General features: G+C 70.2%; 1 protein-coding gene across 1 annotated transcript in view; it reads right to left on the reverse strand.

Moving 5' to 3' along the window:
* LOC119108036 (Down syndrome cell adhesion molecule-like protein Dscam2) overlaps positions 1–21,156 on the reverse strand; it is a 61,632-nt gene extending 40,476 nt beyond the window's left edge. Inside the window, 12 exon segments of the mRNA XM_037231620.1 lie at positions 316–441; positions 996–1,124; positions 1,542–1,723; positions 3,479–3,605; positions 13,855–14,004; positions 17,588–17,749; positions 17,790–17,951; positions 18,292–18,453; positions 18,685–18,846; positions 18,892–19,053; positions 19,248–19,332; positions 21,025–21,156. Of these exon segments, the coding sequence (XP_037087515.1) occupies positions 316–441; positions 996–1,124; positions 1,542–1,723; positions 3,479–3,605; positions 13,855–14,004; positions 17,588–17,749; positions 17,790–17,951; positions 18,292–18,453; positions 18,685–18,846; positions 18,892–19,053; positions 19,248–19,332; positions 21,025–21,156 (1,741 nt within the window).
* Positions 21,157–23,669: the final 2,513 nt, after the last annotated feature.

The raw sequence follows: 23,669 nt of genomic DNA on the forward strand, positions 1-23,669 counted from the left end.
GTCTCAGCACGGCGAGCGTCCCAGCACGGCGAGTGTCCCAGCAAGAGCACGCGCGTCCCAGCACGGCACACGGTCACGGCACGGTACACGGTCCCAGAACTCAACAGCCGCTCAACGCGTGGAAGGCGTCACCAGCGGTGGCTTCGTGCGAGGTAAGCGGCGTCTGCTTCCCCCTGTCACGACGGCGGAGATCGCTCGGAGCGGAAAGCGCTGACCTCCCGGCACCCTCGGCCTGCCCTCCGCGGACGCGGCGGTTACCGTCCCTGCCCCGGACCAGCGGCCCGCCGGGCGCGCGTCGGCCGGGCTCGCACTCACATTTGCCGCCCAGCCTGAGCTCCGCGGTAGCCTGTGCGCTCTCCTGGTCGTTCGTCACGAAGCACTGGTACATGCCCTTGTCGGCCTTGGTCACGCTACTGATGGACAGCGTCGGCTCGTGCGTATCTGCAGCGGAAGCGACACGCGCGGCCGTCACGGCCGTGCCACACTCGCGCCGGCCACGTGGGCGGGGGTGGACAACGGACAGGCCCCGCCGACAGCAGCTCTGTTCAATACTGTTACAATCTCCTGATGCTTATGCAACTAGCTAACACTAAATATTTTTGTTTTGATGTTCTCACATATTCTGAAGAATCCCTTCCGCGATGGAAAATCCACGAAAAATGATAATCCCTAACAAGCATACGGATTTGTGATAGATCGCAACAAGTTCATACATCAATGGTACGCAGTGTCAGACGAAATTCGTAAGTTGTTGTTTGAGGACACTCGTTAGCCTGCGAGGGCTCTCGCACCCCTGTCGGAGGGCTCTCGCTAACGTAAGCCTCAAAGGTCGTCGAGGTGGTCGCCATGGGGCGGGCGCGCCGGGAAAAACTGTCCCATGAGGCGACACCTGACCACGGCGAACTCGGCACGGCTTGACCGCATCACACCGGCGGTACATTTCAGACACATCGGGATAAGGGTCAGTGTCTGGCGGCGCCGCGGTGGGACCCTACCTAGTTTGACGCCGTCCTTCATCCAGTACACGGTCTTGACGGGGTTGCCCTTGTAGGCGCAGGTGAACTGGGCCGGCTTGCCGAAGTCGACCACCTGGGACTGCGGCGTGATGCTGGACGACAGCGGCGCTGAAAAGAGGCGCACCACGTACACAACGACTCCCGGGAGGAACGCGACGCCAGAGCCGGGCGCGCGCACCACGCACACCGCACTCGTGACTTTGCCATGGTGCAGTCAACTCGGATGCAGAACACCAATTGGTTTCACTTCACAGTTGCTTTCCACAAGCACACAAGTGATGCATGTTCTTGCTGACGCCTATGACGGCACTGCACAGTCCCACCTGGGCACGCAACGTCGCAGCTCCACGCTCCACGGCAGGGATCATTGAGAGTTTGAAAGTCCCGGCGTGGCCGTCTCCTGCGCTACACAGCAGTATGTGGCTGACTGGGAGCTAACGTTCGGCGCAGCACGCGTGTGGCTGCGGGTGCCTGTCGGCGGCGTCCGTCGGCGGCGGCAGGAGGCGGCGCCGCCACCACACTCACCCGTGACGGTGAGCACAGTCTCGACGCTCTCGCCACCGACGGTGTTGTTGACCTCGCACAGGTACTTGCCAGAGTCGGCGACGCGCGCCTCGCGGATGATGAGCGTGCCGGCCACCTGGCGCACGCGGTCGTCCAGCGGCACCGGGCGGCGGCGCGAGCTGCCCTCGTCGAACTTGAACCACCTGGCGGCGAACGGCGGCGGCTGACGGGCGGCGGCTGGCGGCGGCGCACCGGCCGGGCCACCGGCCCAGGACCGGACTGGGCAGGCCCGCCGGACGCGGCACATGTGGACCGAGCGGACGGCACAGCTCCCGCACACAGCGGCGGCGGTATCGCATACGTGGACAGGAGCGCTGCAGATGATTAGCAGGACCGCTGGCAGGAGAGCGCAGCGGCGAAGGACAAAAATCGCGACACTGGCCACGGCAATACGTAAAAAATACACAAACATCGAACAACCACATGAGCAACACAATGAGGCATGAGCACGATAATGAGATGAAGGACAGCACTAGCCCCCGCACGTCACCTGGCCGCCGGCAGTAAGACGGCAGGCGCGACCACCGACCGTCCGCGGGCGGCCCACGTACCGTCCCGAGTGCGCGTGCACAGCGCAGGTCTGCTGCTCTCACCCCGCACAGCACACAGCGGGCTCCACTCACCGTGCGCCGACGGACCGGCCTGCCCACAGCGGCCCGGCCGGCCGTCAGCGCGCGCGCGCGCGCGCGCTGCTCGGAGGAGCGAGCCGTCGGACGCGGCGACGCCAGCGGCGGGCGGCGGCTCGGCCAGCGGGCGCGGCGCCGGTGTGGCATCACCGGGGACTGACGGTGCGCGCCAGAGACTAGCAGCCGCCCGCGCGCCAGGAGCGCACCGCTGCCCGCCCCAGCCCGGCTGCTCCACAGCCCAACACTGCCACCACATCTAAAATCGCGAGACAGCAGCAGCTGCACCATACAACTGATGGGGGTCGAAGCCACTAAAAAGCAGGCGACAACCACAAAAGGCCAAGCGCCCGAGCTCCCGCCGCCGACGTGCGGGGCCAGGTCGGGTCGGGCGCCATGCCGGCAGCAGACAGCCGCGGGGCACCGGGCAGGCGGCCGACATGCGCGCCGCCAAGCGGGAGCGTTCTAAGAGTAAGTTGGCCACTCACCGCTAGACGGCAGCTCCCGCGGTGCCCCGGGGCCATGCTAGCGGCGTGGCGCCGCCCAGGCCAGCCCACGGAGCGTGCTTTCCATGAGCGGCCTGCAAAACCAGGGACAGAGCGGAACAGACAGGTCTGCGTACACCGCCTGCATAGCGCGGCTCAACCCGAGAACCGTCCCCTCCCCCTGCCCCCACACCCGGCGAGCCAACTCTCGAGACACGTCACGCGCCCGGCATCCCACGCTGGCGGGCCGCCGGGCCCCGGCACGAGCGGCGTACCTATACACGGGCAGCGGGGAGGCCTGCGCCCTGCATTGCAGGGTAGTGTCGGCCCGCCGCGGCGGCGAGCGGAACAGAAAACGCTCGCCGGAGACGCGCGGCGCGCCGGCCGAGCCGGGCTCTGCGGCAGACGCGCCCGTCACCCGTCGTCGCCGCTGTCGCCCCCCCCCCCCCCCCGGCCGGCGTCCGGCGCCCGCACCGTCCGTTCATCAGCACGGCGCCTGATCTGGGCTCCACTGCACCTGCTTTTGATGTCAGCTGTTCGGCAGTAGATCTATTGCGCGTAATTTCCGCGGATATGATCGATCCGACAACGGTAGGCCACCGCTTAACTTCATGCATGCAATACCTTACGAAGATGAGGCTGATCTGAAGAGGCTGGTGTTATGGCACTACAACGGATGAAATGCCCACCATGTTGTCTGACAGCTCACCTGCACTTCAGCTCCACGAAGCAGCGGCGCGGCCCTCTTTACCTGCGGTGGGCCGCGCCCGGACGCCGGCGCGCCCATTACCTGTGTGCTGGCGGCGGGTGCGACTGCGCGTCACAGGACATCACCAGCGCCACCTGCGCCGGACCGCGGACAAACTCGTAGTTCCTCTGTGTGGCCGCCAGGCGGGGCGCGCTGCTGCCGCTCGGCTCTACGGCCCAGGACGCCGCGTCAGGTCAGCAGCCGGCCGCGCCGGGGCCGCGGAGCCCACCCGAACGCCGGGGTCGGGACGGGCGAGACCCACCTGAACCGGGGCGCCGGGAACGCCTGGCCCGGGCACGGCAGAGTCAGCGGGCCGCCGGACGCGAACGCGAACGAGTCCGACTTGGATCCGGCCGGCAGCCGGGGCGCGGCGCTCGACACGGGCTCTGCGGACAGCGCGGCGCGGTCCAGCCCGACTGCTCGCCCGCCAGACGTACCTGAACGCGGGCACCGGGTACCCCTGGCCGCGGCCCGACAGTGTGACGGCGGCACCCGCCGGGAAGCTGTAGATGTTGCCGCGCGCGTCCGGGGGGACGCGCGGCGCGGCGCCGGACACCGGCTCTGCGCGCACCAGCGGCCAGCGTCGGCACTCGGGGCCGCACGCCCGAGAATGTTGGGAGAGGGTACGGCCCGGGCCGCGGTCGGCGCCGGCGGCCAGCCAGCCGCGCCACCGTCCGTCTGCTCTTCAGAATCGCTGCCCTTTTCAGGCGCACTGTTGTCGCACGCCGTCCCGACCAAGTGCATCGCTGGTTGTCGGGTGTTGTGAGGTTTGTGGTTGGCCACGAACACGCAATACGTCATGCATGGAAGGCGTTTTCACTTGATCCTCACGAGGCCGGTGGCCCAGCGTTAGAAACTAGCCATTGTACGAACGTCGGGCGACCTTTGAGAAGACGGATTTGATGTCCCAAATGTCGTAAGCAGATTCTTCACTGCGAAGCCAATTCAATATTCTGACTTCAGAGCTCCCTCCACAGGCAGGAATCACTGCTTCAACCACCGACCTTAAGTCCAGTTTCCCAGTCGCCAGCAATAGATGGCGTCGTCGTGCCGAACGGACCGCTCAGCCGTTGCTTCCAGACCACGACTAGACCAACCATGCGAGACGTGACATTGCAGCTCCCTCCACGCCACGGATCTATCAGCACTGGGTCACCGCGCTGGCCGTACCTGCCTTTCTCTGGCCAGGCCAGCCTCAGCAGGACACCGGCCGCCTGCCGCAGCAGCTCCTACCTGTGTACGGGCGGCGGGGACGCCTGGCCGCTGCAGTCCAGCACCGCCACCGACCGCTGCGCCGCAGCCCGCAGCCGCAGCCGCTCGCCGAGCAGGCGCGGCGCCGCCGCCGACCTCGGCTCTGCGCGCAGCACACCGTCCGCCGCTCACTGACGGCCTGTACCCGGTCCGGACCCCGACCCTCCCCGCAGCCGGGCCGCCGGCGTCCCGCGCCGTCGCTCGCCGAACCGCGCCGCTCACCTGAAGCTCGGCACCGGGGAGGCCTGGGCGGCGCAGGCGATGCGCAGGCCGCGGCCGCGCCGCCGCTCCAGCGTCTCCCGCTTGGTCTCGCGCGCGAACTTGGGCGCCGTGCCGCTCACCGGTTCTGCGCCAGGCACGGGCCGCGTGAGAGCATGCCCCCCCCCCCCTCTATGCTGCCCCGCCCCACTCAGTGACCTGGGCACTGACGAGGGCGTTCTGAGGACGGGGTCTGCCGCCGGGCCGCCGCGGCCTCCGTCAGCACATCAGGCGCCGGGGCTGAGCCGCCGCCACAGCCACACAGCTCGGGCCCAGCCCGGCCCGATCCAGCGCGCGTCTAAGAGCCGGCGTGTGAGCTCGCCCCGTGTCGTGGAGCGCACGTGCGGAGGCCGGCGGTCAGCGGCGGCCGCCGCTGCAGGCCGTCCGCGGTCGAGGACTGCTCCGACCTCCAGTGACCCAGCCGGCCGGTACCACACACCTGAACACGGGCACCGGGTACGCCTGGCCCCGGCACGGCAGGCCCAGAGCCCGGCCCGTCGAGAACGCGAACGTGTTCGATTTGGACTCGAGTGGCAGGCTGGGCGCCGAGCTGGCCACCGGCTCTGCCAACAGACGGCGCCTACTGCAGTCTGGTGGCGCCCCGACGCGCACCACGTGGCCTGCGCCGCGTCACGCACCACGTGCAGCCAGTGTTTTGGAGTGCCCCTGGAGCACCCGATCAACGGACGGCTCCGCGTGGGTCGGCCCCGGGACCACACTCCTGGAGCGGTCATTCGCTTGTATCTGTCACCGTGGTTTTGTATGAAGTACTACTGTTCCCCTATGACGGAAGCCTCAACAACTCAACGTTTTAAGCCAGAAAGCTTTCAAACAAGCGTCACGGATGTCTGGACCTTGCATCTGAGGGCTCCGGGGCCTCCCAGACGGCGCTCGCCGAGTGGTCACACTGGAAGGGGCGAGAGGAGCGTACCCAACTGTCGGGATAGAGCCTCTTCAAACCACCGTGCCACCGAAGATACCGATGCCCCTAGTCGCGTGCCGACCGTCCAGAGAGGAGAGACGTGCCCGCCTAAAGACAGGCAGCAGACCTGTGACGTAACCTGCCCCTCCCCCGTGCCGTACCTGTAGGAGGGCACCGGGTGGCCCTGGCCCCTGCAGGGAAGCGTGGCGTCGGAGCCGGCGGCCAGGTCCAGTCGGTCGCCGCGGGCGCCGGTGACGCTGGCCGGCCCGCTCGACACCGGCTCTGTCCGTACCGGGAGGTCACCACCGCGGCCGGCCGGAGACGCCCCCCGCAGCCGCCCGAATGTTGGGATAGGGGGGGGGGGGCGGAACCAACCGGACCAAGTATCGGCGCCGGAGCACGGCCGGGACTCACCAGGGCTCGGCGTCGGCGGAACCTGACTGCTGCAAGGCAGCGCGGCCGGGCGCCGACCCCGAGACTGAACGCTCTGGCGCCGGCAGCCAGACCCACAGACGTGTGACCGGGCTGGGGCTGGAGCCGCCAGCAGCTCTCGGCCGTCCGTCTCCGGACAAGGGCGGGCGACGGCCGAGACCGACTCACTCACCTGAAGGTGGGCACGGGGAAGCCCTGGCCGCTGCAGGGCAGCGTGGCGCCGGCGCCGGCCTCCACAAAGAACACGTCCCCGCGCGCGCCGACCGGCACCCGGGGCGCGGCGCTCGACACCGGCTCTGCGAGGCACCGGGCGGCGTCCAGCTCAGCCTGGGGCCCGCCCGCTCACTCCCTCAGGGGTGAAGGCTTCCCCGCCGTCGGCCCGCCCCGCCGCTGCTCCACGCCCGCCGCAGCGCCGGCTCGCACTAACCTGAAGGTGGGCACAGGGTACCCCTGCCCGCCGCAGGGCAGGGTGACGGCTGCGGCCGCGCGGGAGAACAGTATCGTTCCAGTAGGCACCTTCGGGGCGCCGCTTGAGACCGGCTCTGCGCAAGACCGGACATCGTCCCCCTCAAGCCACGCTGACCCGGCGCCGTCATGTTGGGATAGGAGCACCGCTGCCCGGCGGGCCTTGGCGTGCACCACGTGCGCCGGAGAGGCCGGAGAGACTGACCTGAAGCTGGGCACCGGATAGCCCTGACCCCGGCAGGGACAGGGGTGACGTCTGCCGCCGCCCGGAAGGAGAATATCGCCCCGTTCGCTCCCGTCGGGCACCTTAGGAGCGGCGCTGGACACCGGCTCTGCGCGGACACAACACGACACGTCCAGCCCGAGCGACAGCCCCAGTCGCATCACCGCCTCCTGAATGTTGGGACCGGCTGCCGGCGGGCCCGTCCACTGACGCCTGAGTCCGGGGCGGCGGCCTCTCAGTGACGCCCTCCGCAGGGGGCAGACCGCGCGGCCGACGACGGCGGCCGTGACCAGCTGCTGCTGCCCCGGCCGCCTGGGCGCGGGGCGGGACTCGCCTGGCGCCGCAGGGAGCTCACCTGAGGCGAGACTCGTCCGGCGCCGCAGGGAGCTCACCTGAGGCGAGACTCGTCCGGCGCCGCAGGGAGCTCACCTGAGGCGAGACTCGTCCGGCGCCGCAGGGAGCTCACCTGAGGCGAGACTCGTCCGGCGCCACAGGGAGCTCACCTGAAGCAAGACTCGTCCGGCGCCGCAGGGAGCTCACCTGAAGCAAGACTCGTCCGGCACCACAGGGAGCTCACCTGAAGCGCGGCACCGGGAACGCCTGCGCCTTGCAGGGCAGCACCACGGCCGAGCGACGTCCGTGGCGCAGGTTGTACGCCTTCGACTCGACAGATACCTTGGGAGGGCCGCTGGAGACGGGCTCTAGCGACACAGGACGCCGGCCGGTCAGCGCACCTGAACGTGGGCGCCGGGTACCCCTGGGCCGAGCCGGGCAGCGCCAGCGCGTCGCCGACCGCGCCGCGCGCCGACTGGATGTCGCTCCGGCTGGCGAACTGGGGCGCCGAGCTCGACACGGGCTCTGCAGACAGGCCGCGGTCAGACCGGTGCGGCGCGCCTCCTGAAGCTGGGACAGGGCCCAGGCCGTCCGGGCGCGGCGGCGCCGAGCTCGTGCGACCGGAGCTGAGCCGCGCCGACGCCAGTCCCGTCACGAGGCCCTCCTCGGGGCTAGAGCGCCGCTGGAGGGCCGCGACGCCGTCCGATGCCCGCAGAGGGCGCGGCGAGCCGACGCGCGCCGGTGAGAATGATCAGCCGAACGGCTGAGGACTCCCAGGTCGCAGGATCCGATCAAACCAGCTTCTGGCACCAACAGGAAGTAACATACTTCAGTGACCGTGCGGGGATGCTGTCCGCAGACTGGACTGACCGCAGAAAGCACCGACTGACGGACATGTGAATACCGAGTCAGACTTTGGATCGCGAGCTCAAGGCTGGATTCCCACGTCGAAGCCTTCCACTGGCACCGGTTTACCGCCGGACGCCAGATGGCGCCAGTCACCATAGGCAGTCACGGATGGACGGCAAGAAACACCAGAGCCACCGGTGACGGCAGGACGGCCAAATGCCCCGACACATACGACAACGCGGACGTCTGGCTGGGGCTGGGTAGCTCTCCGGAGTCGACACTTACCGTTTGACCGGAGGCGGCTGGCTCTGACCGGGGCAGGTGAGCGCCAGCGCGGCGCCGGCCGTCTTGCGCGGCACCCTGACGGAGCGTCCCAGCTCGGACAGCTGCGGACCGGCGGCGGCCAGCGGCTCTGGCGGCCGCCGGACGGAGTCCGGTCAGCACCGTCGTCTGGGGGAGGGAGCCCGCCGTCCGGCCGACCGGCCGAGACCCGCCTCACCTGAACACCGGCGGCGGCGAGGCCTGACCCGGGCAGAGCAGCGCCACTGCCGCGCCCGTCCGCCGCACCAGCGCATCGAACCGCGCCGCCTCCGGCACCCGGGGCGCGCCGGCGCCGGCTGGCTCTGCGCCGGGAGGAGCGTTAGCGGACCAGCCGCCGGGCAGGAGCCCACCTGAACCGGGACGGCGTCGGGCTCCGCCTGGCAGTACGCACAGGGTACGCCCGCGCCCGTCAAGCCCGGCCGGCCCGCCAGCGAAGCCTCACTGTCCGCGCCGGCTCGCCGACCCGTGGCGCGGCGGCTCTGGCCAGCCCCACTCTCCGCCGCCAGCCTGCCCACCTCGACGCCCCGGCGAGAACACGTACCGTCGGACGGGCGCCGGGGACGCCTGTCCGGGGCAGAGCAGGCAGAGACGGCGCGCCCTGACGCCGCTCCACGCGCCGGAAGCGCAGGTCCCGCTCTAGCTCTGGCGCCGTCGCCGCCACAGGCTCTGCGAGAGCGCCAGCGTCACCAGCAGCCGGCGCCGCTCGAGCCGAGCCGAGCCGAGCCTACCTGAACGTGGGCGGCGGCGAGGCCTGCGCCGCACAGGCCAGCGACAGGGCGGCGCCGCGCCGGCGCACCAGCAGCTTCAGTCGGGAGTCGCGCTCCGACTCGGGTGCCGTGGCGGCCACCGGCTCTGCGGGCGACGCCGCGGTCACGGGCGCCGCCCCGAACGCCGGCCACAAAGGGTACCCCTGCGTCGGGGGGGGGGGGGGCAGAGCGGGCGAGACCGTCCCGCCGGAGACCTCCGCTGACGCTCATGTCCCGGCGAGTACGGCCGGCGGGGAGCCTCAGACCCCGGCGGATGAGGCTGCTGAGCGTCGCCTACCTGAACGTGGGCGGCGGAAACGCCTGGCCGGGACAAAGCAGCGCCACCTGGGACTGCGCGGCCGCCTTCACCCGCGAGGTCTCGACGCGCGCAGCCTCCTGCGGCGCGCTGGCCGACACCGGCTCTGCAACACGGACGCCGTGACGGCGGACCAGAGACGCAGCAGGCTGACGCGGCACCGACCTGAGCCGGGGCAGCGGGTACCCCTGCGCCGGGCAGAGGAGGCTGGCTGGTGCGACACGGACCTGAACCGGGGCAGCGGGTACCCCTGCGCCGGGCAGAGGAGGCTGGCTGGCGCAGCACCGACCTGAACCGGGGCAGCGGGCACCCCTGCGCCAGGCGGAGGAGGCTGGCTGGTGCGGTACCGACCTGAACCGGGGCGGCGAGTACCCCCGCGCCAGGCAGAGTAGGCTGAACGGCGCGGGTTGGCGGGTACCCCTGCGTCGGGCAGAGGAGGCTGACCGGCGCGGTACCGACCTGAACCGGGGCGACGAGTACCCCTGCGCCAGGCAGAGTACGCTGAACGGCGCGGTACCGACCTGAACCGGGGCAGCGGGTAGCCCTGCGCCGGGCAGAGGAGGCTGAACGGCACGCCGGTCGCGCGCGACATCTGGCCCAGCTGCGAGGCCTCGAGCACCTGCGGCCGGCCGGCGGCGACGGGTTCTGGAGGGGCGGCGCGCCCCGTCAAGCCCCGCAGGCAGGTTCGGCGGAGGCCTACCTGAACGTCGGGATCGGGTACGCCTGACTAGGGCAGAGCAAGGAGAGCGCAGCGCCAGTCCGGTGCCGGTACAGGTCCAGCAGGCCGACGGCCGACGGCGCCGACGCGGCGACCGGCTCTGGACGGAGCGCGGGGCGTGTCAGCGCACCGCCACGGCCCACCCACCTGAATGTTGGAACGGGGAACGCCTGGCTGGGGCACAGCAGCGAGAACTGGCCGTTCGCCGTCGCGCGGTGCAGATTCGGCAGCGACATCGCAGACGGCGCCGACGCGGTGACCGGCTCTGGGCGGAGCGCGGGGCGCGTCAGAGCAGAGCACTGCGCGCGCCCACCCACCTGAACGTCGGGATGGGGTACGCCTGGCTGGGACACAGCAGCGAGAACTGGCCGCCCGCCGTCTGGCGCTGCATGTCCGGCAGAGACATGGTCGACGGCGCCGACGCCGTGACCGGCTCTGAACGGGGCACCGCTGGCGTCAGTGGTGCGTCGGCCGCGGCGCCGACCTACCTGAACGCCGGGACAGGGTACGCCTGACTGGGGCACAGCAACGCGAACCGCCTGCCCGCCGTCAGCCGCTGCACGTTCGGCAGCAGCATGGCGGAGGGCGCCGAGGCGGCCACGGGCTCTGCAGAGGGCGGGCTGCGGTGAGCCGAGCGGCCGGTTCCGCCTGCCTGAATGTCGGGACCCGCTGCCGCCGGCGCGGCCGGCCGGCCGGCCCACCTACCTGAAGCGGGGCGTGGGGAACGCCTGGCCTGGACAGAGCATGGCCAGCGCGGCGTCGCGCGGTCGCGTCAGGTGGCGCTGCGACACCTCGCTCATCTCGGGCGCCGTGGCGGCCACCGGCTCTGCAGCCGGGCCGAGCTGCGCGTCAGGGCCGCCGAACGGAGGCCTGGCCAAATGTCGGGACGGGGAGCACCGGTCCTGTGGGCGACGGCCCGGGGAGCCGCCCCGCGCCGGCCACCACTCGCACCCGACCTCGCGGCGTACCTGAAGACGGGCGGCGGTCGGCCCTGGCCGGGGCAGGTCATGCTGAAGGGGCGGCCGCTGCGGCGCGTCATCAGGTCCCGCTTCAGGCCCTCGGCCAGCTGCGGCGGCGTCGCGCTCACCGGCTCTGGGCGCCGCCGGCACACCCGTCAGAGTCAGCTGCGCCGCCGGCCCGTCCGGAACGCTGGGAGAGCGCCCCGCCGCCGCGCCGGCCGCCCGTTCGGCGCAGGGTCCGGGAAAAGCCGATGGCGGAGTGCGGAGCGAGCCCCGGCGCCACGTCCGCCGGTCGGCTCCGTCCGCCGCAGCGGACTATCAACGAACCCCAGCCGGACGCAACTCGTCGGCCGAATCTGGCGATGGCGCGCCTAGCCAGCCTACCGCCTCCATGCGGCAGCTGCGAGCTCGGCCGTGGTGACAGCGCCGAGCCGCCGGCCTCGGACGGCGCGCGGACCCACCTGAAGTGTGGCGGAGGCGCCGCCTGGCCGGGACACAGCACGGTGACGGCCGCCCGCGCCACGCCCTCCACCAGCGTCAGGCGGGAGGCGGCGTTCACCTGGGGCCGGCCGGAGCTCACCGGCTCTGCGGCGCACGGAACGCGCTCAGCACCCCGCTGGAGACGCCCGGGAGCCGGCCCCAATGTCGGGCGGTACGCCGCCGCTGCCGGACCGCCGCCCGGCCGCGCACAACCCTGAGCACTCTGCCGACGGCGGCCGTGTCCAGCGCACGGCGCTGGGACAACAGCGGCCGACCGGGACGTGCGATCCAGAGACAGCCGTCTTCCGGAGATGACCGCAAGCGCCAGCGCAGCGCGGCTGTCCTGCGACGAACTCCGCTAGTCGAGCGCCCTCTAGCGGTGGTGAAGACTGCCCGGCTCACCTTAAGATTGAGCGCATCTGCTGGGTGTCAGCGCCCGGTGCGGGAGTCCGGGCTCTGAGAACATACGTACCAGCGGCCGGTCGCTGGTCGACCGACGTCGCCGCGCCGCCGTACCGTCCCTGCACGCGCGCCTGACCTGCCTGACAGCGGACGTACCGGAAGCGCGGCGGCGGCGAGGCCTGGCCCGGGCAGAGGAGGCTGATGGCGCTGGCGGCGCCGCCGGCCGCCAGGCGGCTTCGCTCGGCCAGCGGGAGCCGCGGCGCCGCCGCCGACACCGGCTCTGTCGGGTCACGACCCGTCAGCACCGACCCCGCACCTGAGAGCGCGCGCGGGGCGCCGCCGCGACCGGCCGTGCGGGACCCCGCCGCCGTCCGGCGCCGGCAGCAGAGCGCGAGAGCCGCCGTCCGCCGACCGTGCGCAGTTTGGGCCGGCGGCGGGTCGGAGCCGCCCACAGACGCGGCCAGCCGACAAATCGCGCCAGCGGTGACAGCCCAGTTGGAGCCGGATGGTCGGCATTAAGCCGGACGTGGCCCTCCGCTCGACGCTGTGCGCTTCCCACTGAACAAGCGGCTGCCCGCGGCATCGGCCCACGGCAGGAGCATCACGGTTTGGCCCTAGCAACGCTCAGCGGCGGCAGGTTACCTACCACCTCGTTGCGCCAGTGTGTCTGACCAGGATTACCTTCCCAGCATCCAGTGCAAGGCCCAACGGCCACGCCGAAACCGTAAACCTCTCAGCGTACCTCAAACCGTCCGCACCACACACCCACGCCCGCCCTTCCCGCGGTGCAAGCGCCCGGCATGACTGCCGGTGGCGCCACCTGCGGCTGCCGCCTCCGCAGCACCCGCTGCGGTGCGTGCACCGGCCGCGCACCCGCCCTCGACGGAGTTGACCACCGCAAACGCCACGAACGTGCCTCCAGCGCCGGCCGGCCAGCGGGCAGCCGGGCCCGGCCCGGCGCCGGCACGTGAGCAGAACGACACGGATCGAGCCGGACCGAACGGCGCGCGCGCACGCCGGATGCGGCGCGCGCGCGTGAGCGCGTGAGGCGGCGGCCGGCGCGGACAGGCGAGCTCCGGACGGCCGGCCCGACAGCAGGGGTACCCTATCCCAACATTCAGGTAGGCTCCTCTCGCACACGTGACACGCACACAAGCAGCAGCTAACGTTACGTTCGCAAGCGCAAACAGGGCAGAGCACAGCGAGCGTTACCGTTACGTTGCGCCGGCCCGATCGCTACACCAGCAGACGGACCGCAGCAGCACGGACCCGCCTCATCAGCTGACGGCCGGCATCCGCCCGACGCCGGCGGCACGGCACGACCAAACACAGCTAATGACTCATCCCCGCCGAAGGGCAGCTGTTACGAGCGCATCGGCCTTCAAAGATCGGTCGACATTCCGACGGCGCCGATACTAATAAGACGACTCGGCGTATTCCGATCGGACGGCGCGCCGGGCGGCGAGCGGCGCGGGTCGCCGGTTCATTCCACCCGCGCGGCCGTCACAATGGAACAATGCCGACGACAAAGTGCGCCGGGCCGGACGGGCGGCGGCCAGCCTTGCCGGGGCGGCGGCCGAGGCAAGGTCGGCTGACTCAGGCGACGGCGGCGGTCCGGCTCCGCGGCGGCCGTCGCCGTCGCCGGCGGGCAGACGCCCCGCGCCCCGGCCGTCGCCCCGTGCCGGCAGCCGGCCGAGCCGCGTCCGGCCGCGCGGGCCGGGCGCGGGCCGGGAGCCGACCTACCTGAGACGACGAGGCGACCTTCGGTGGCGCTGAGCTGGGTCTCGCCCGTCAGCCGGTGCACGGTGCGGCAGCGGAACGACTTGAAGCCGTCCTCGGGCGTCACGTCGCGGATGTGCAGCTCGCCAGAGGGCAGCACCAGGTACTTGCCGTCTGGGGACACCCGGCCGCCGGTCAGCAGGGCGGCTCCGGCCCGCGGGCACCCGAGCCTCGGGCACGCTCTGGTGGAGGACAGGCCAGGAGAGGAGGGGGTGACCTGCCCGACGGTGACGGGGGGGGGGGGGGGGACCGAGAGCGCGGCGAGGACAACGCGTGTTGGATGAGTGGAGCTACGGTCACACATGAGGGAAGGGCGCCGGTCAAACATAATATAAAATGACAACACAGAGGGATGGAGGAATCGTTACCAACAAAGGCAAGGGAAGGACCACTACCCACCAGCTAGTGTAGTCCTCTGTGCAGCACAACAAAAACAAGGGGGAGGGGGTGCAGCTAGGGCGGGGGTTCGGTTCGGGTGTCAACAGGCGCCGGCAGCCGTCACACAGACGCTGAGACCGGGCCGTCACGGACAGAGGGAGCCGGGCGCCAGAGAAGCGCGCCGCAACGGGCGGCTGTGGCCGGGTTTTTGTGAGTCCGGGCCGGGGCGGCCGTCGGAGGGCGGGCGGCGGTGACTGGACGTCAGGAGACGGGTCAGCAGGGGGGGGGGGAGGGGGGAGGGTGACCCGCCGGCCCAGGAGACACCCGGTGGCGCCGACCGACAGGCACGGGGGCACAACAGGCTCAGGAGGTACCAGGCGTCGCCGACCGACAGGCATGGGGGCAAAACAGGCTCAGGAGGTACCAGGCGTCGCCGACCGACAGGCTCGGAGGCAGGACAGACTCAGGAGGTACCAGGCGTCGCCGACCGAAAGGCCCGGTGGCAGGACAGGCTCAGGAGGTACCAGGCGTCGCCGACCGACGGACACGGGGGCAGGACAGGCTCAGGAGGTACCAGGCGCCGCCGACCGACATGCTACGAGGCAGGGCAGGCTCAGGAGGTACCCGGCGGCGTGGGATGACAAGCAGCGCGGTTCGACACCACAATTCCACGGCGTGTTTACAGTTCAGAGCATTGCCTCGTCATGGAGAACCATTATGGGCGCGATGTGCCCTCGATTTCCACGTCAACCGGACTATCAATGGAGCGGCCGGGAGGGGCCATCCCACAACAATAAAACCGCAGCGGGCTTACAGGGCCTGTAACGGGGCCTGGACGGCACCCGACTGCCAGGTACCAATTTGGAGACAATTGAACGGCGTGGACCGACAGATTCCATAACGAGGCACATCGGCACAGAAGCAAGCGTTACCGTTACGGTGTCGGACATTTGAGCGGTTGAAACCGCACTGCGTTACTTTACAGCCTCAGAGGTCTGGGCCATGATCTGAGATTACAGCCCGACTGTGAACAACACGCACCGGTGCAGGCGCGCACGCAAAGGCAAACACACGGAGCTGAGCACACACGGAGAGAGGGAGGCGACCGTCTGTGACGCGGCCCGGGGGCCGCCGCTCCCCACGCGACCGGCCGGACAAAGCCGCCGCCGCCGGCCCGGCGGGGGCCGCCCGCGCCGCGGAGGCCGGCCGGCTCGACAGACGCCGCCAGCCCGGCCCGAAACAAACAGCGCGGACGTCGGCGGCCGGGGCTCCGCCGGCCCACCTGGCCTGCCCGGGCGGCCGGCGGGTCCCGGCCCGGCCCGCACTCCGTCCGCACGCCCGCCCCCGCCGCTCCATCGATTTCCGGGCGCCGCCGGCCGCCGTGCGTGGCCGCTCTCCGTGCGGCGCCGTCAGCTGGCGTGCGTCGGTGAGTCAGACGCGTCGGCCGTCGAGCGTCGACCCGCGGCGGCGGCGGCGGCGGCCGACGGCCGGCGACGGACGGCGACGGACGCGGCCCGCCGCCGCTCAACGCTAACGACTAACGAGCGCGCCGGAGACGCGCCCCGATCTCGGCGGCGCGTGAGCCGGCTCCCAGCGCGGCCGCGCCAGCCAGCCGCGCCGGCCGGCCCGGTCCCCCCGAGACACGGTCGCGCTGCTGAGACAGTGGGGCAGCGCTGCGTGACACGCCGGCCGCCGTCACGCGAGACGCGTCACGTGCAGCCGCTGTCCCAGTTGGAAATGCCCCCCACCGAAGACCGAAGACGACGTTATGCGGCTGGAGCGGCCGTCGGCTGCCGTCGGCGCCAACCGCAGCCGGGCCGCGGCAGACCGACGGGCGCCGACCTTCCGACTCCGACGCCGCGTCACGGGGACGCCCCGGACGGCGGCGCTGCTGACCGGGTGACAGATCGAGAGTCGCCGTCGGCGGCCGGGCGGCCGGGAGCGACGCCGAGGACGGCCGGGTGGGCCGAGCGAGGCCGGACCCGCCGCTGCACGACACGGCCAGCGACTGGGCCGGAGCCTCCAGTGACGCGGGCGACCGGAGGACACTGAGGCCCGACAGACAGCGCGTGACCGAGCGCGAGCACGGCGGCGTACCGTAGTTGGACGAGGGGAAGTACACGGCGCCGTCGCTGGCCTGCCACGACTGCACTGTCACCAGGTCGGCCACGTGGCTCGGCAGCACGCACTTCAGCACGCCCGCGTTGCCCAGGATAACAAACTCGTCCAGGATGCGCGTCTCGTAGCTCTGGCGCACGGCTGAAACACACAGCGGCGCGCGGCCGGGCGTCACAGGGCGTACCGTGCCGCGCCGTCGGGTAGTGGGTGGCGCCGCTGCTCTCCGTCCACGCCTGCACGCGCACAAAGTCGGCCACGAAACTGGGCACCACGCAGCTGAGCACGCCGCTGTTGCCCACGATGACGTGCGCGTTGTTCACCTCCGTCTGGTACGACTGCGACACCACTGCGGCGGAGACAGAAGGAGGTCCGTCAGCGGCCGGCGGAGACGAACGTCCGTCGGCGGGCTGAGGAGGATCGCCCCGATGGACACCCCAGCGGCGGAGACAGAGGGAGGTCCGTCAGCGGCCGGCGGAGACGAACGTCCGTCGGCGGGCTGAGGAGGATCGCCCCGATGGACACCCCAGCGGCGGAGACAGAAGGAGGTCCGTCAGCGGCCGGCGGAGACGAACGTCCGTCGGTGGGCCGGGAGGATCGCCCCGATGGACACTCCAGCGGCGGAGACAGAGGGACGTCCGTCGGCGGGCCGAGAGGATCGCCCCGATGGACACCTCAGCGGCGGAGACAGCGGGGTCCGACGGGGCACCCCCGCTGCGGAACGAGCGAGAACTCCGGCAGACCGTATCCCGCTGTGATGGAGGCGGACTCGTCAGGCTGCGCCTGTGTTGTGAAGGCCAGGGTCGACCAGACTGCGCCGCTCTTCGGCGAATACCGGAGTCTCGCAGTCTGCTCCCCCTGGGACTCTGCTCTCTCGCAGCCTGCTCCCTCTGACTGCCTCCTCTGGGCAGTCAGACTACGTCACCCGTCAGACCACGTCAATGTGTGGACAAGTCGAAGAGTCCATCAACACCGGCTCTTCGTAGGAGGCTGGCAGAGCGATCCCCTGGCTGAGCACAGCCGCAGCGAACCGAGCGCGAGCTTTCAGCGACCGGCCGACGGCCTCGACGACGGCAGTGGACCGGCCGGGAGGAGTCTGCGTCACGGAGGCGACCCGAGGGCGGACGAGCGGGCGGCCGGCTGACGGGACGTGGCGGCGCGGGCCGCAGCCGAGCCCGGCCCCGCCGCCACCCTCCACAATTACCGTAGCGGTCAGAGGGGAAGTACGTGGCGCCGCTGGAGTCGACCCACGACTGCACGCGCACAAAGTCGGCCACGAAGCTGGGCACGTCGCAGCGCAGCACGCCGCTGTTGCCGACGATGACGTACTTCTTCCCGGGGTCCGTGTCGTACGGCTGGGTGACGGCTGCGTGCAGGGGAAGGCCGCGCACGACTGTCACAATTACCGTACTGGGTCGACGGGAAGTAGGAGGCCTGCGCGGAGTCGAGCCACGACTGCACCGTCACAAAGTCGGCCACGAAGCTGGGGATCTGACAGCGCATGGTGGCCGCGTTGCCGCGGATCACATACTCGCGCTCGACGCTCGCCTCGTACGGCTGGGTGACGGCTGCAACAGGTCGGGTCGGGTCAGGTCAGCCGACGCCGGCGGCTGACCCCGTGCGGCCGATCGCTGGCCGGCCGCCGACCGAGCGGAGCTGAAACAGGAGCGGGCCGGGCGGGCCGGGCCGGGCCGGGCCGGGCGGCGGGCGGGGCGTACCGTCGCGGCCGCCGCTAGAGCGGAAGAACACGCCGCCGTCCGACGCCTCCCATGAGGTGACGCGCACCAGGCCGGCCACGTAGCTCGGCAGGTCGCAGCGCAGCACGGCCGCGTTGCCGGCCACCACGTGGACGGGGTGGACGCCGGCGGCGTAAGCCTGCGTCACGACTGCAACAGCGGCGCCATTTACCGTAGCGCTGCGACGGGAAGTACGAGACGCCGTCGCTGTCGAGCCAGGACGCCACCTGCACAAAGTCGGCCACGAAGCTGGGCACCTTACAGCGGAGCGCGGCCGCGTTTCCCCGCACCACGAACTCGTTCTCGGTCTCCGAGCGGTAGGCGAGCGACACGACTGGAAACGGGAGGGGCGTTATGGACGGCCGGCGGCGGAGGTTACCGTAGCTCGAGGAGGGAAAGTACGCGCCGCCGGCGCCGTCCTGCCACGACTTGACCGAGACAAAGTCGGCGACGAAGCTGGGGATGCGACAGCGGAGCGCGCCGGCGTTCCCGACTATGACGTCCTCGTCAATGACGCTGATCCTGTACGGCTGCGTCACGGCTGAAAGGAAGCGGCGCTAGTTACCGTAGCGTTGCGACGGGAAGTACGAGACGCCGTCGCCGTCCTGCCAGGACGCCACCTGCACAAAGTCGGCGGCGAAGCTGGGCACCTTACACTGCAGCGCCGCCGCGTTTCCCCGCACCACCAACTCGTTGTCGATTTCGACGGAGTACGCCTGCGAAACGACTGAAAGGCGCGCGTGCGTCACGCAACGGCGGCGGCGGCGGTTACCGTGGTGCGACGTCGGATAGTACGTGCCGCCGGCGTTGTCCTCCCACGACTTGACCGAAACAAAGTCGGCCACGAAGCTGGGGATCTGACACTGCAGCACGGCCGCGTTGCCGACGATGACGTACTGGTCGATCACGCCCGAGGCGTACTGCTGCGAGACGGCTGCAAGGCCGGGCACGAGCGGTTACGGCCGCTGCCCTGGAGGCACGCCGGCGGCGGCCGACACCTGTCGTCGGAAGGGCGGTCCGCCGAGGAGCCGACGCAGCGACCCCAGCTCCGCCCGAGCACCGGCTCGGCCCGCCGCGGTCAGGACAGGTCAGGTCAGATCGGGTCAGGTGACGGACGCGCCCAATTACCGTGCTCCTGCCCGGGGAAGAAGACGCGCCCGCCGCTGGTGCGCCACTCCCGCACCGTCACAAACTCGGCCACGTAGCTCGGCACCTGGCAGCCGAACACGGCCGCGTTGCCACGGATCGTACACGTTATGCACCTCCGTCTGGTACGCCTGGTACACGGCTGCAACACAGGTACGCCCGCCACACAGCTTTAGCACAGCGGCACAATGCACACAGCTGGAGGGGATGCCGGCTCTCTCCGATACCCTGCAACAGAGGCACACCACTGACAGGGGCGGATGCTGTAATGTAACGGGAGACGTCAGCAGGCCCCACGCAGACCTGTGTACGTGACGGGGGGGGGGGGGGGGCTAGCCGCGCCGTATGAAGGGGCTCGGCTCTCCGCGCAGCCGGCCGCAGTGTGGCCCAGCCCAGGACGGTGGCGGCTCGCGGGCCGGGAGGACCCCTAGGGCGCGCCAGCGGCGGCGGCTCATGTGCCGGGAGGACCCCCAGGGCGCACCAGCGGCGGCGGCTCGCGGGCCGGGAGGACGCCCAGGGCGCACCAGCGGCGTCGGCCGCCGTCGGGAGCTGCCGGTGAAACGCTCCCTCTCACGTTTCACAGCTCGGCCGCAGGTGCCGGCCGTTCGCGCCCTGTCCAGCCGCAACGACTTCCTGCCGCGCACATGCTAAACTAGGTCTGGGCTAGTTAGTGGGGAAGGCAGGCACGGATGTTTTCGGTGGTTTGGAGAAAAAGGACGGGCCTAGAGGCAAATGCCGTTGCGGTAGGACAGGGGATAATTTACTGAAACAAAATTGATGAAATGCTTTACAGGGATGACTTTAGACTCGGAGTACCTACTAGGGAGCTTGCTGGATGCGCCCAGAGGCAAATGCCGTTGTGGGAGGGCAGGGGGGAATTTTCCGAAAGAAAATTGATGAAGTGTTTTACAGGGATGACTTTAGGGCCGGAGTACCTACCAGGAAGCTTGCTGAGCAGACTCAGTTCATCAAAGCCGGTGTGGCGAATGCAGTTCAGTGGGCTATCTTTGTCGAGATACTTAACCGCGCCGGAACCGTCTCTCTTGGCCCGTCGCCCGTGCGAGTCAAACACACGTGGTTTGCCGCTACAGGAAACCAAACACAAAACAAATTTGCCACTTGCCAAACGTAATACATTATCAGCATTTGCATCGTTTCGCGTTGAAGTGAACCAAGGCATGGTTGGAAGCTTGGCTGAGTCAACGATTTGCTAACCATGCCCTGATGACTGCCAGCCACCGCATACCCCCAATTTAACCCCAGCTCACAAAGCGACAGCTTCGCACGCTCGCCATCGCCATCGCTACAGATCTGACCACAACTGCTAGCAAGGAGGCGGCCAACGCCAGTGTTGCGTCATGACCGCCGACGGACCGGCACCGGCCAGCACAGGTCCTGGGCCGGCCCGCCGCCGTCGCCACCCCGCCGCCGTCGTGTTTGGGACGGCGCGCCGGCGCCGCCAACCTCAGCAGGCCGGGCCCGCATGCCGCGGCGGCGGCGGCGGCGGCGGCCGGATGGCGTGCCCGCCCGGACGCCATCTCGCCCTAATAACAGCGCTGGCGGCGCGCGCGCACGTCACCGGCCGAGAGCGAGAGCGAGAGAGCCCGGATCGTGGGAGCGGACGCCGGCGCGGGCACGGCCCCGGCACCGCCCCCGCCGCCTCGCTTAACCCCAGCTCGCTTTCTAAGGCACGCCGGCGCGGCGGCAGGAGCCGAGCGCCGGCACCCCTGCACGCCTCTCTAGGCTTCGGCGCCCCGACCGGTGACGTCACGGCGCGCCCGTTGGCGGTCCAGCGGGCGGCCAGCGTGCCGCGGTTCAGCGCGCGATCAGGCGAGACGCCGCTTCCCAGCAGCGACACCTCGGGCGTACGCCCCGCCGGAGACACCGCCATTATGGGCAATTAAAGCCGCGGTCTGGCGGTGTGATTCCGTTCCCAAGACGGAATCGGATAAGTCATACGTTCGACCGTGACCTTGGACGGCTCGTTTTTCCAGCAGCTGGCGGAGAACAGACGCGCCGCGCGGCACAAGCGGCGACAGTCGCGCCCACCGGGGACATCCCACTTCCGTTCCCACCGCACCTATCGCCGATCGTGAAGATATAAAATCGGCGGCCCCGGGCGTCTGCGGATGTGCCGGTGCGAAGCCGGCCGGCGCCACGGCCAAAACACGCACGCGCGCGCGCGGAGCGGTCCACACCTGCCGCACGCCGGACAAATATTTGCCTTCACTTAGGCGGCGCCCGGGAGACTGCCCCCTCGCGACGCGGCGGAGGCGACGCCGCTGCCGCCGTTGTATCGGACCGGGCAGAGCGGGGCTGGGCCACAGCCGCCAGGCCAAAAGAGGATGCGGCGGTTTAGGAGGCGGCGGTCGACCGCCACGGGAAACAGCTGATCGCCGGCGGCCGGGGCCGTGCGGCGGCGCTCCCTGGGGACGTGACGTGTCGCCCCTCCCCTGCCCGCGGCAGCTGCGCCTGCACCGGCGCCGCGTCTCTGTGACGTCACGCCGGGTCTGCTGGCGCGTCGGCAGATGCCGCTGGATCAAGGGCGCCTCAGTGGAGCCAGCGCCGGCCGACCCGCCGCTTACAGCGACAGCTCCGGCAACACCGGCCGTCCACCACAGCCGACAGCTCCGGCAAAACCGGCCGTTCGCTCTGGTAGTGTGACGCACACACACACACACACACCCGTGCTGGTTGTATCTCCTTCCAAAGGCATTCACAGCTCCCGACGCATGGCCTTTAGAGCGCTCGTCACATGCCACTCTTGCCTGTCGCCCGCCGCACGGCGCCCGGTTGGCTGTGTCTGGCGGCGCCACCGTCTCCCTCGCCACGGCGCGGCGCCGCCTCAGGAGCCCGGCCAGCCCGTCTCCCCCACATCTCCCGCGGGCCGGATGTGGCGGCCTCTCGGGTCCCCTCGTCTCGCTGTCAGGCCCAATCAGAGGGCGCCGGCGGTCGGCGCGCCCCGACGGCCGAGCAGCGGCGCCCGCACGCAACAGCCGCCACTGTGGGACGCACCGGCCGGCCGCGGCAGGCCCCCTCTGGAAGCTGGGAATCGGTCTGCCGCTGTTCCGGTAGACATGATCGTTGCTCACACCTCTCCTAAATCGATCCGTCTCCGTGGGAATCCAATGATATTAAAAACTCCAATCTTCCTACCAGCGCTCTTTCGCATGCGTCAGCTTTTATGCCATACTCATAGCACTTCTCTCATCGCACCGTTAAACAAAGCTGACACAGTCCAGAGAAGGGAGGCTGAAGCTCCCACGGTTGATAAGCCATGATTTTGAAAGCAATCGAAAGGCGCTGCCGTGAAACAACTGGCGTCCAGACAGTCGTGATTGACGTAAACACATATGATATTGACAGAATCCCGCAATTACCCAAATACCTGGCACTGAGCAGACGGAAGGGCCAGAGCTATGCCAGCACCTGCCATCAGCAGGAGTGGTGGAGATGGCAGCACAACGGTGGTCTTCCCTTCGAACCACCCCCCCCCCCCTTGCACGGATCTGATCCGGCCATGCGTGATCCGAGGGATGTGATCCCATGACATTACGCCCTGCGTTCCATCGTGACCCCCGACACTCTTCAACAAAACCTGTGATGACCGTGAATGGTCAGAGACAGCCGACCACCTCCCAACGACCTTCCGGCCTCCCTGTCACGACCCGGAAACCCGGAGGTCATCTCAGCCCGCCGACTCAGGGCGGGGTCAGACCCGGTAAGAGCTCCAGGCTCTCCCTCCCCCTCCCGGACACCCGGTGGTCGGCCTGGCCCGTTGAACCCGTGCAGGCTGAGGCGGTCGGCTCCACTGTGCCTCCCGCAGTCCCGTGACATGACCCTCGGCCGACGCTCAGCCAGGCGCCGGCGGCGGCGGCGGCGGCGGCGATCCCTGGCAGACAGCCGTCCCGCCCTGGACGGGGCGGTGTCTGCCTCGGTCTCTCCGGCGGGCACCGGCCCGCCCTGGACGGGACGGTTTCTGCCTCGGTCTCCCCGGCGCGCTCCGTCCCGCCCTGGACAGGGCGGTGTCTGCCTCGCTCTCTCCGGCGCGCACCGGCCCGTCCTGGACGGGGCGGTGTCTGCCTCGGTCTCCCCGGCGCGCTCCGGCCCGCCCTGGACGGGGCGGTGTCTGCCTCGGTCTCCCCGGCGCGCACCGGCCCGCCCTGGACGGGGCGGTGTCTGTCTCCGTCTCTCCGGCGCGCACTGGCCCGCCATGGACGGAGCGGTGTCTGCCTCGGTCTCTCCGGCGCGCACCGGCCCCGGCGACCGAGCCACGGATCGCATCAGCGGCGGGTATCAGCCTGTTCCCGTTTGCCACTGTTTGGTGCTGAGCGTAAACGGCTGGCCCTGGTCCTCTGGGCCGCCAGCCATCGCGCCGCAGACAGCGCCAACACGACCACGCAC

Source organism: Pollicipes pollicipes, unplaced genomic scaffold, assembly GCF_011947565.3.
Source record: "Pollicipes pollicipes isolate AB1234 unplaced genomic scaffold, Ppol_2.1 Scaffold_6686;HRSCAF=7923_pilon_pilon_pilon, whole genome shotgun sequence".
Lineage (NCBI taxonomy): Eukaryota > Metazoa > Arthropoda > Thecostraca > Pollicipedomorpha > Pollicipedidae > Pollicipes > Pollicipes pollicipes.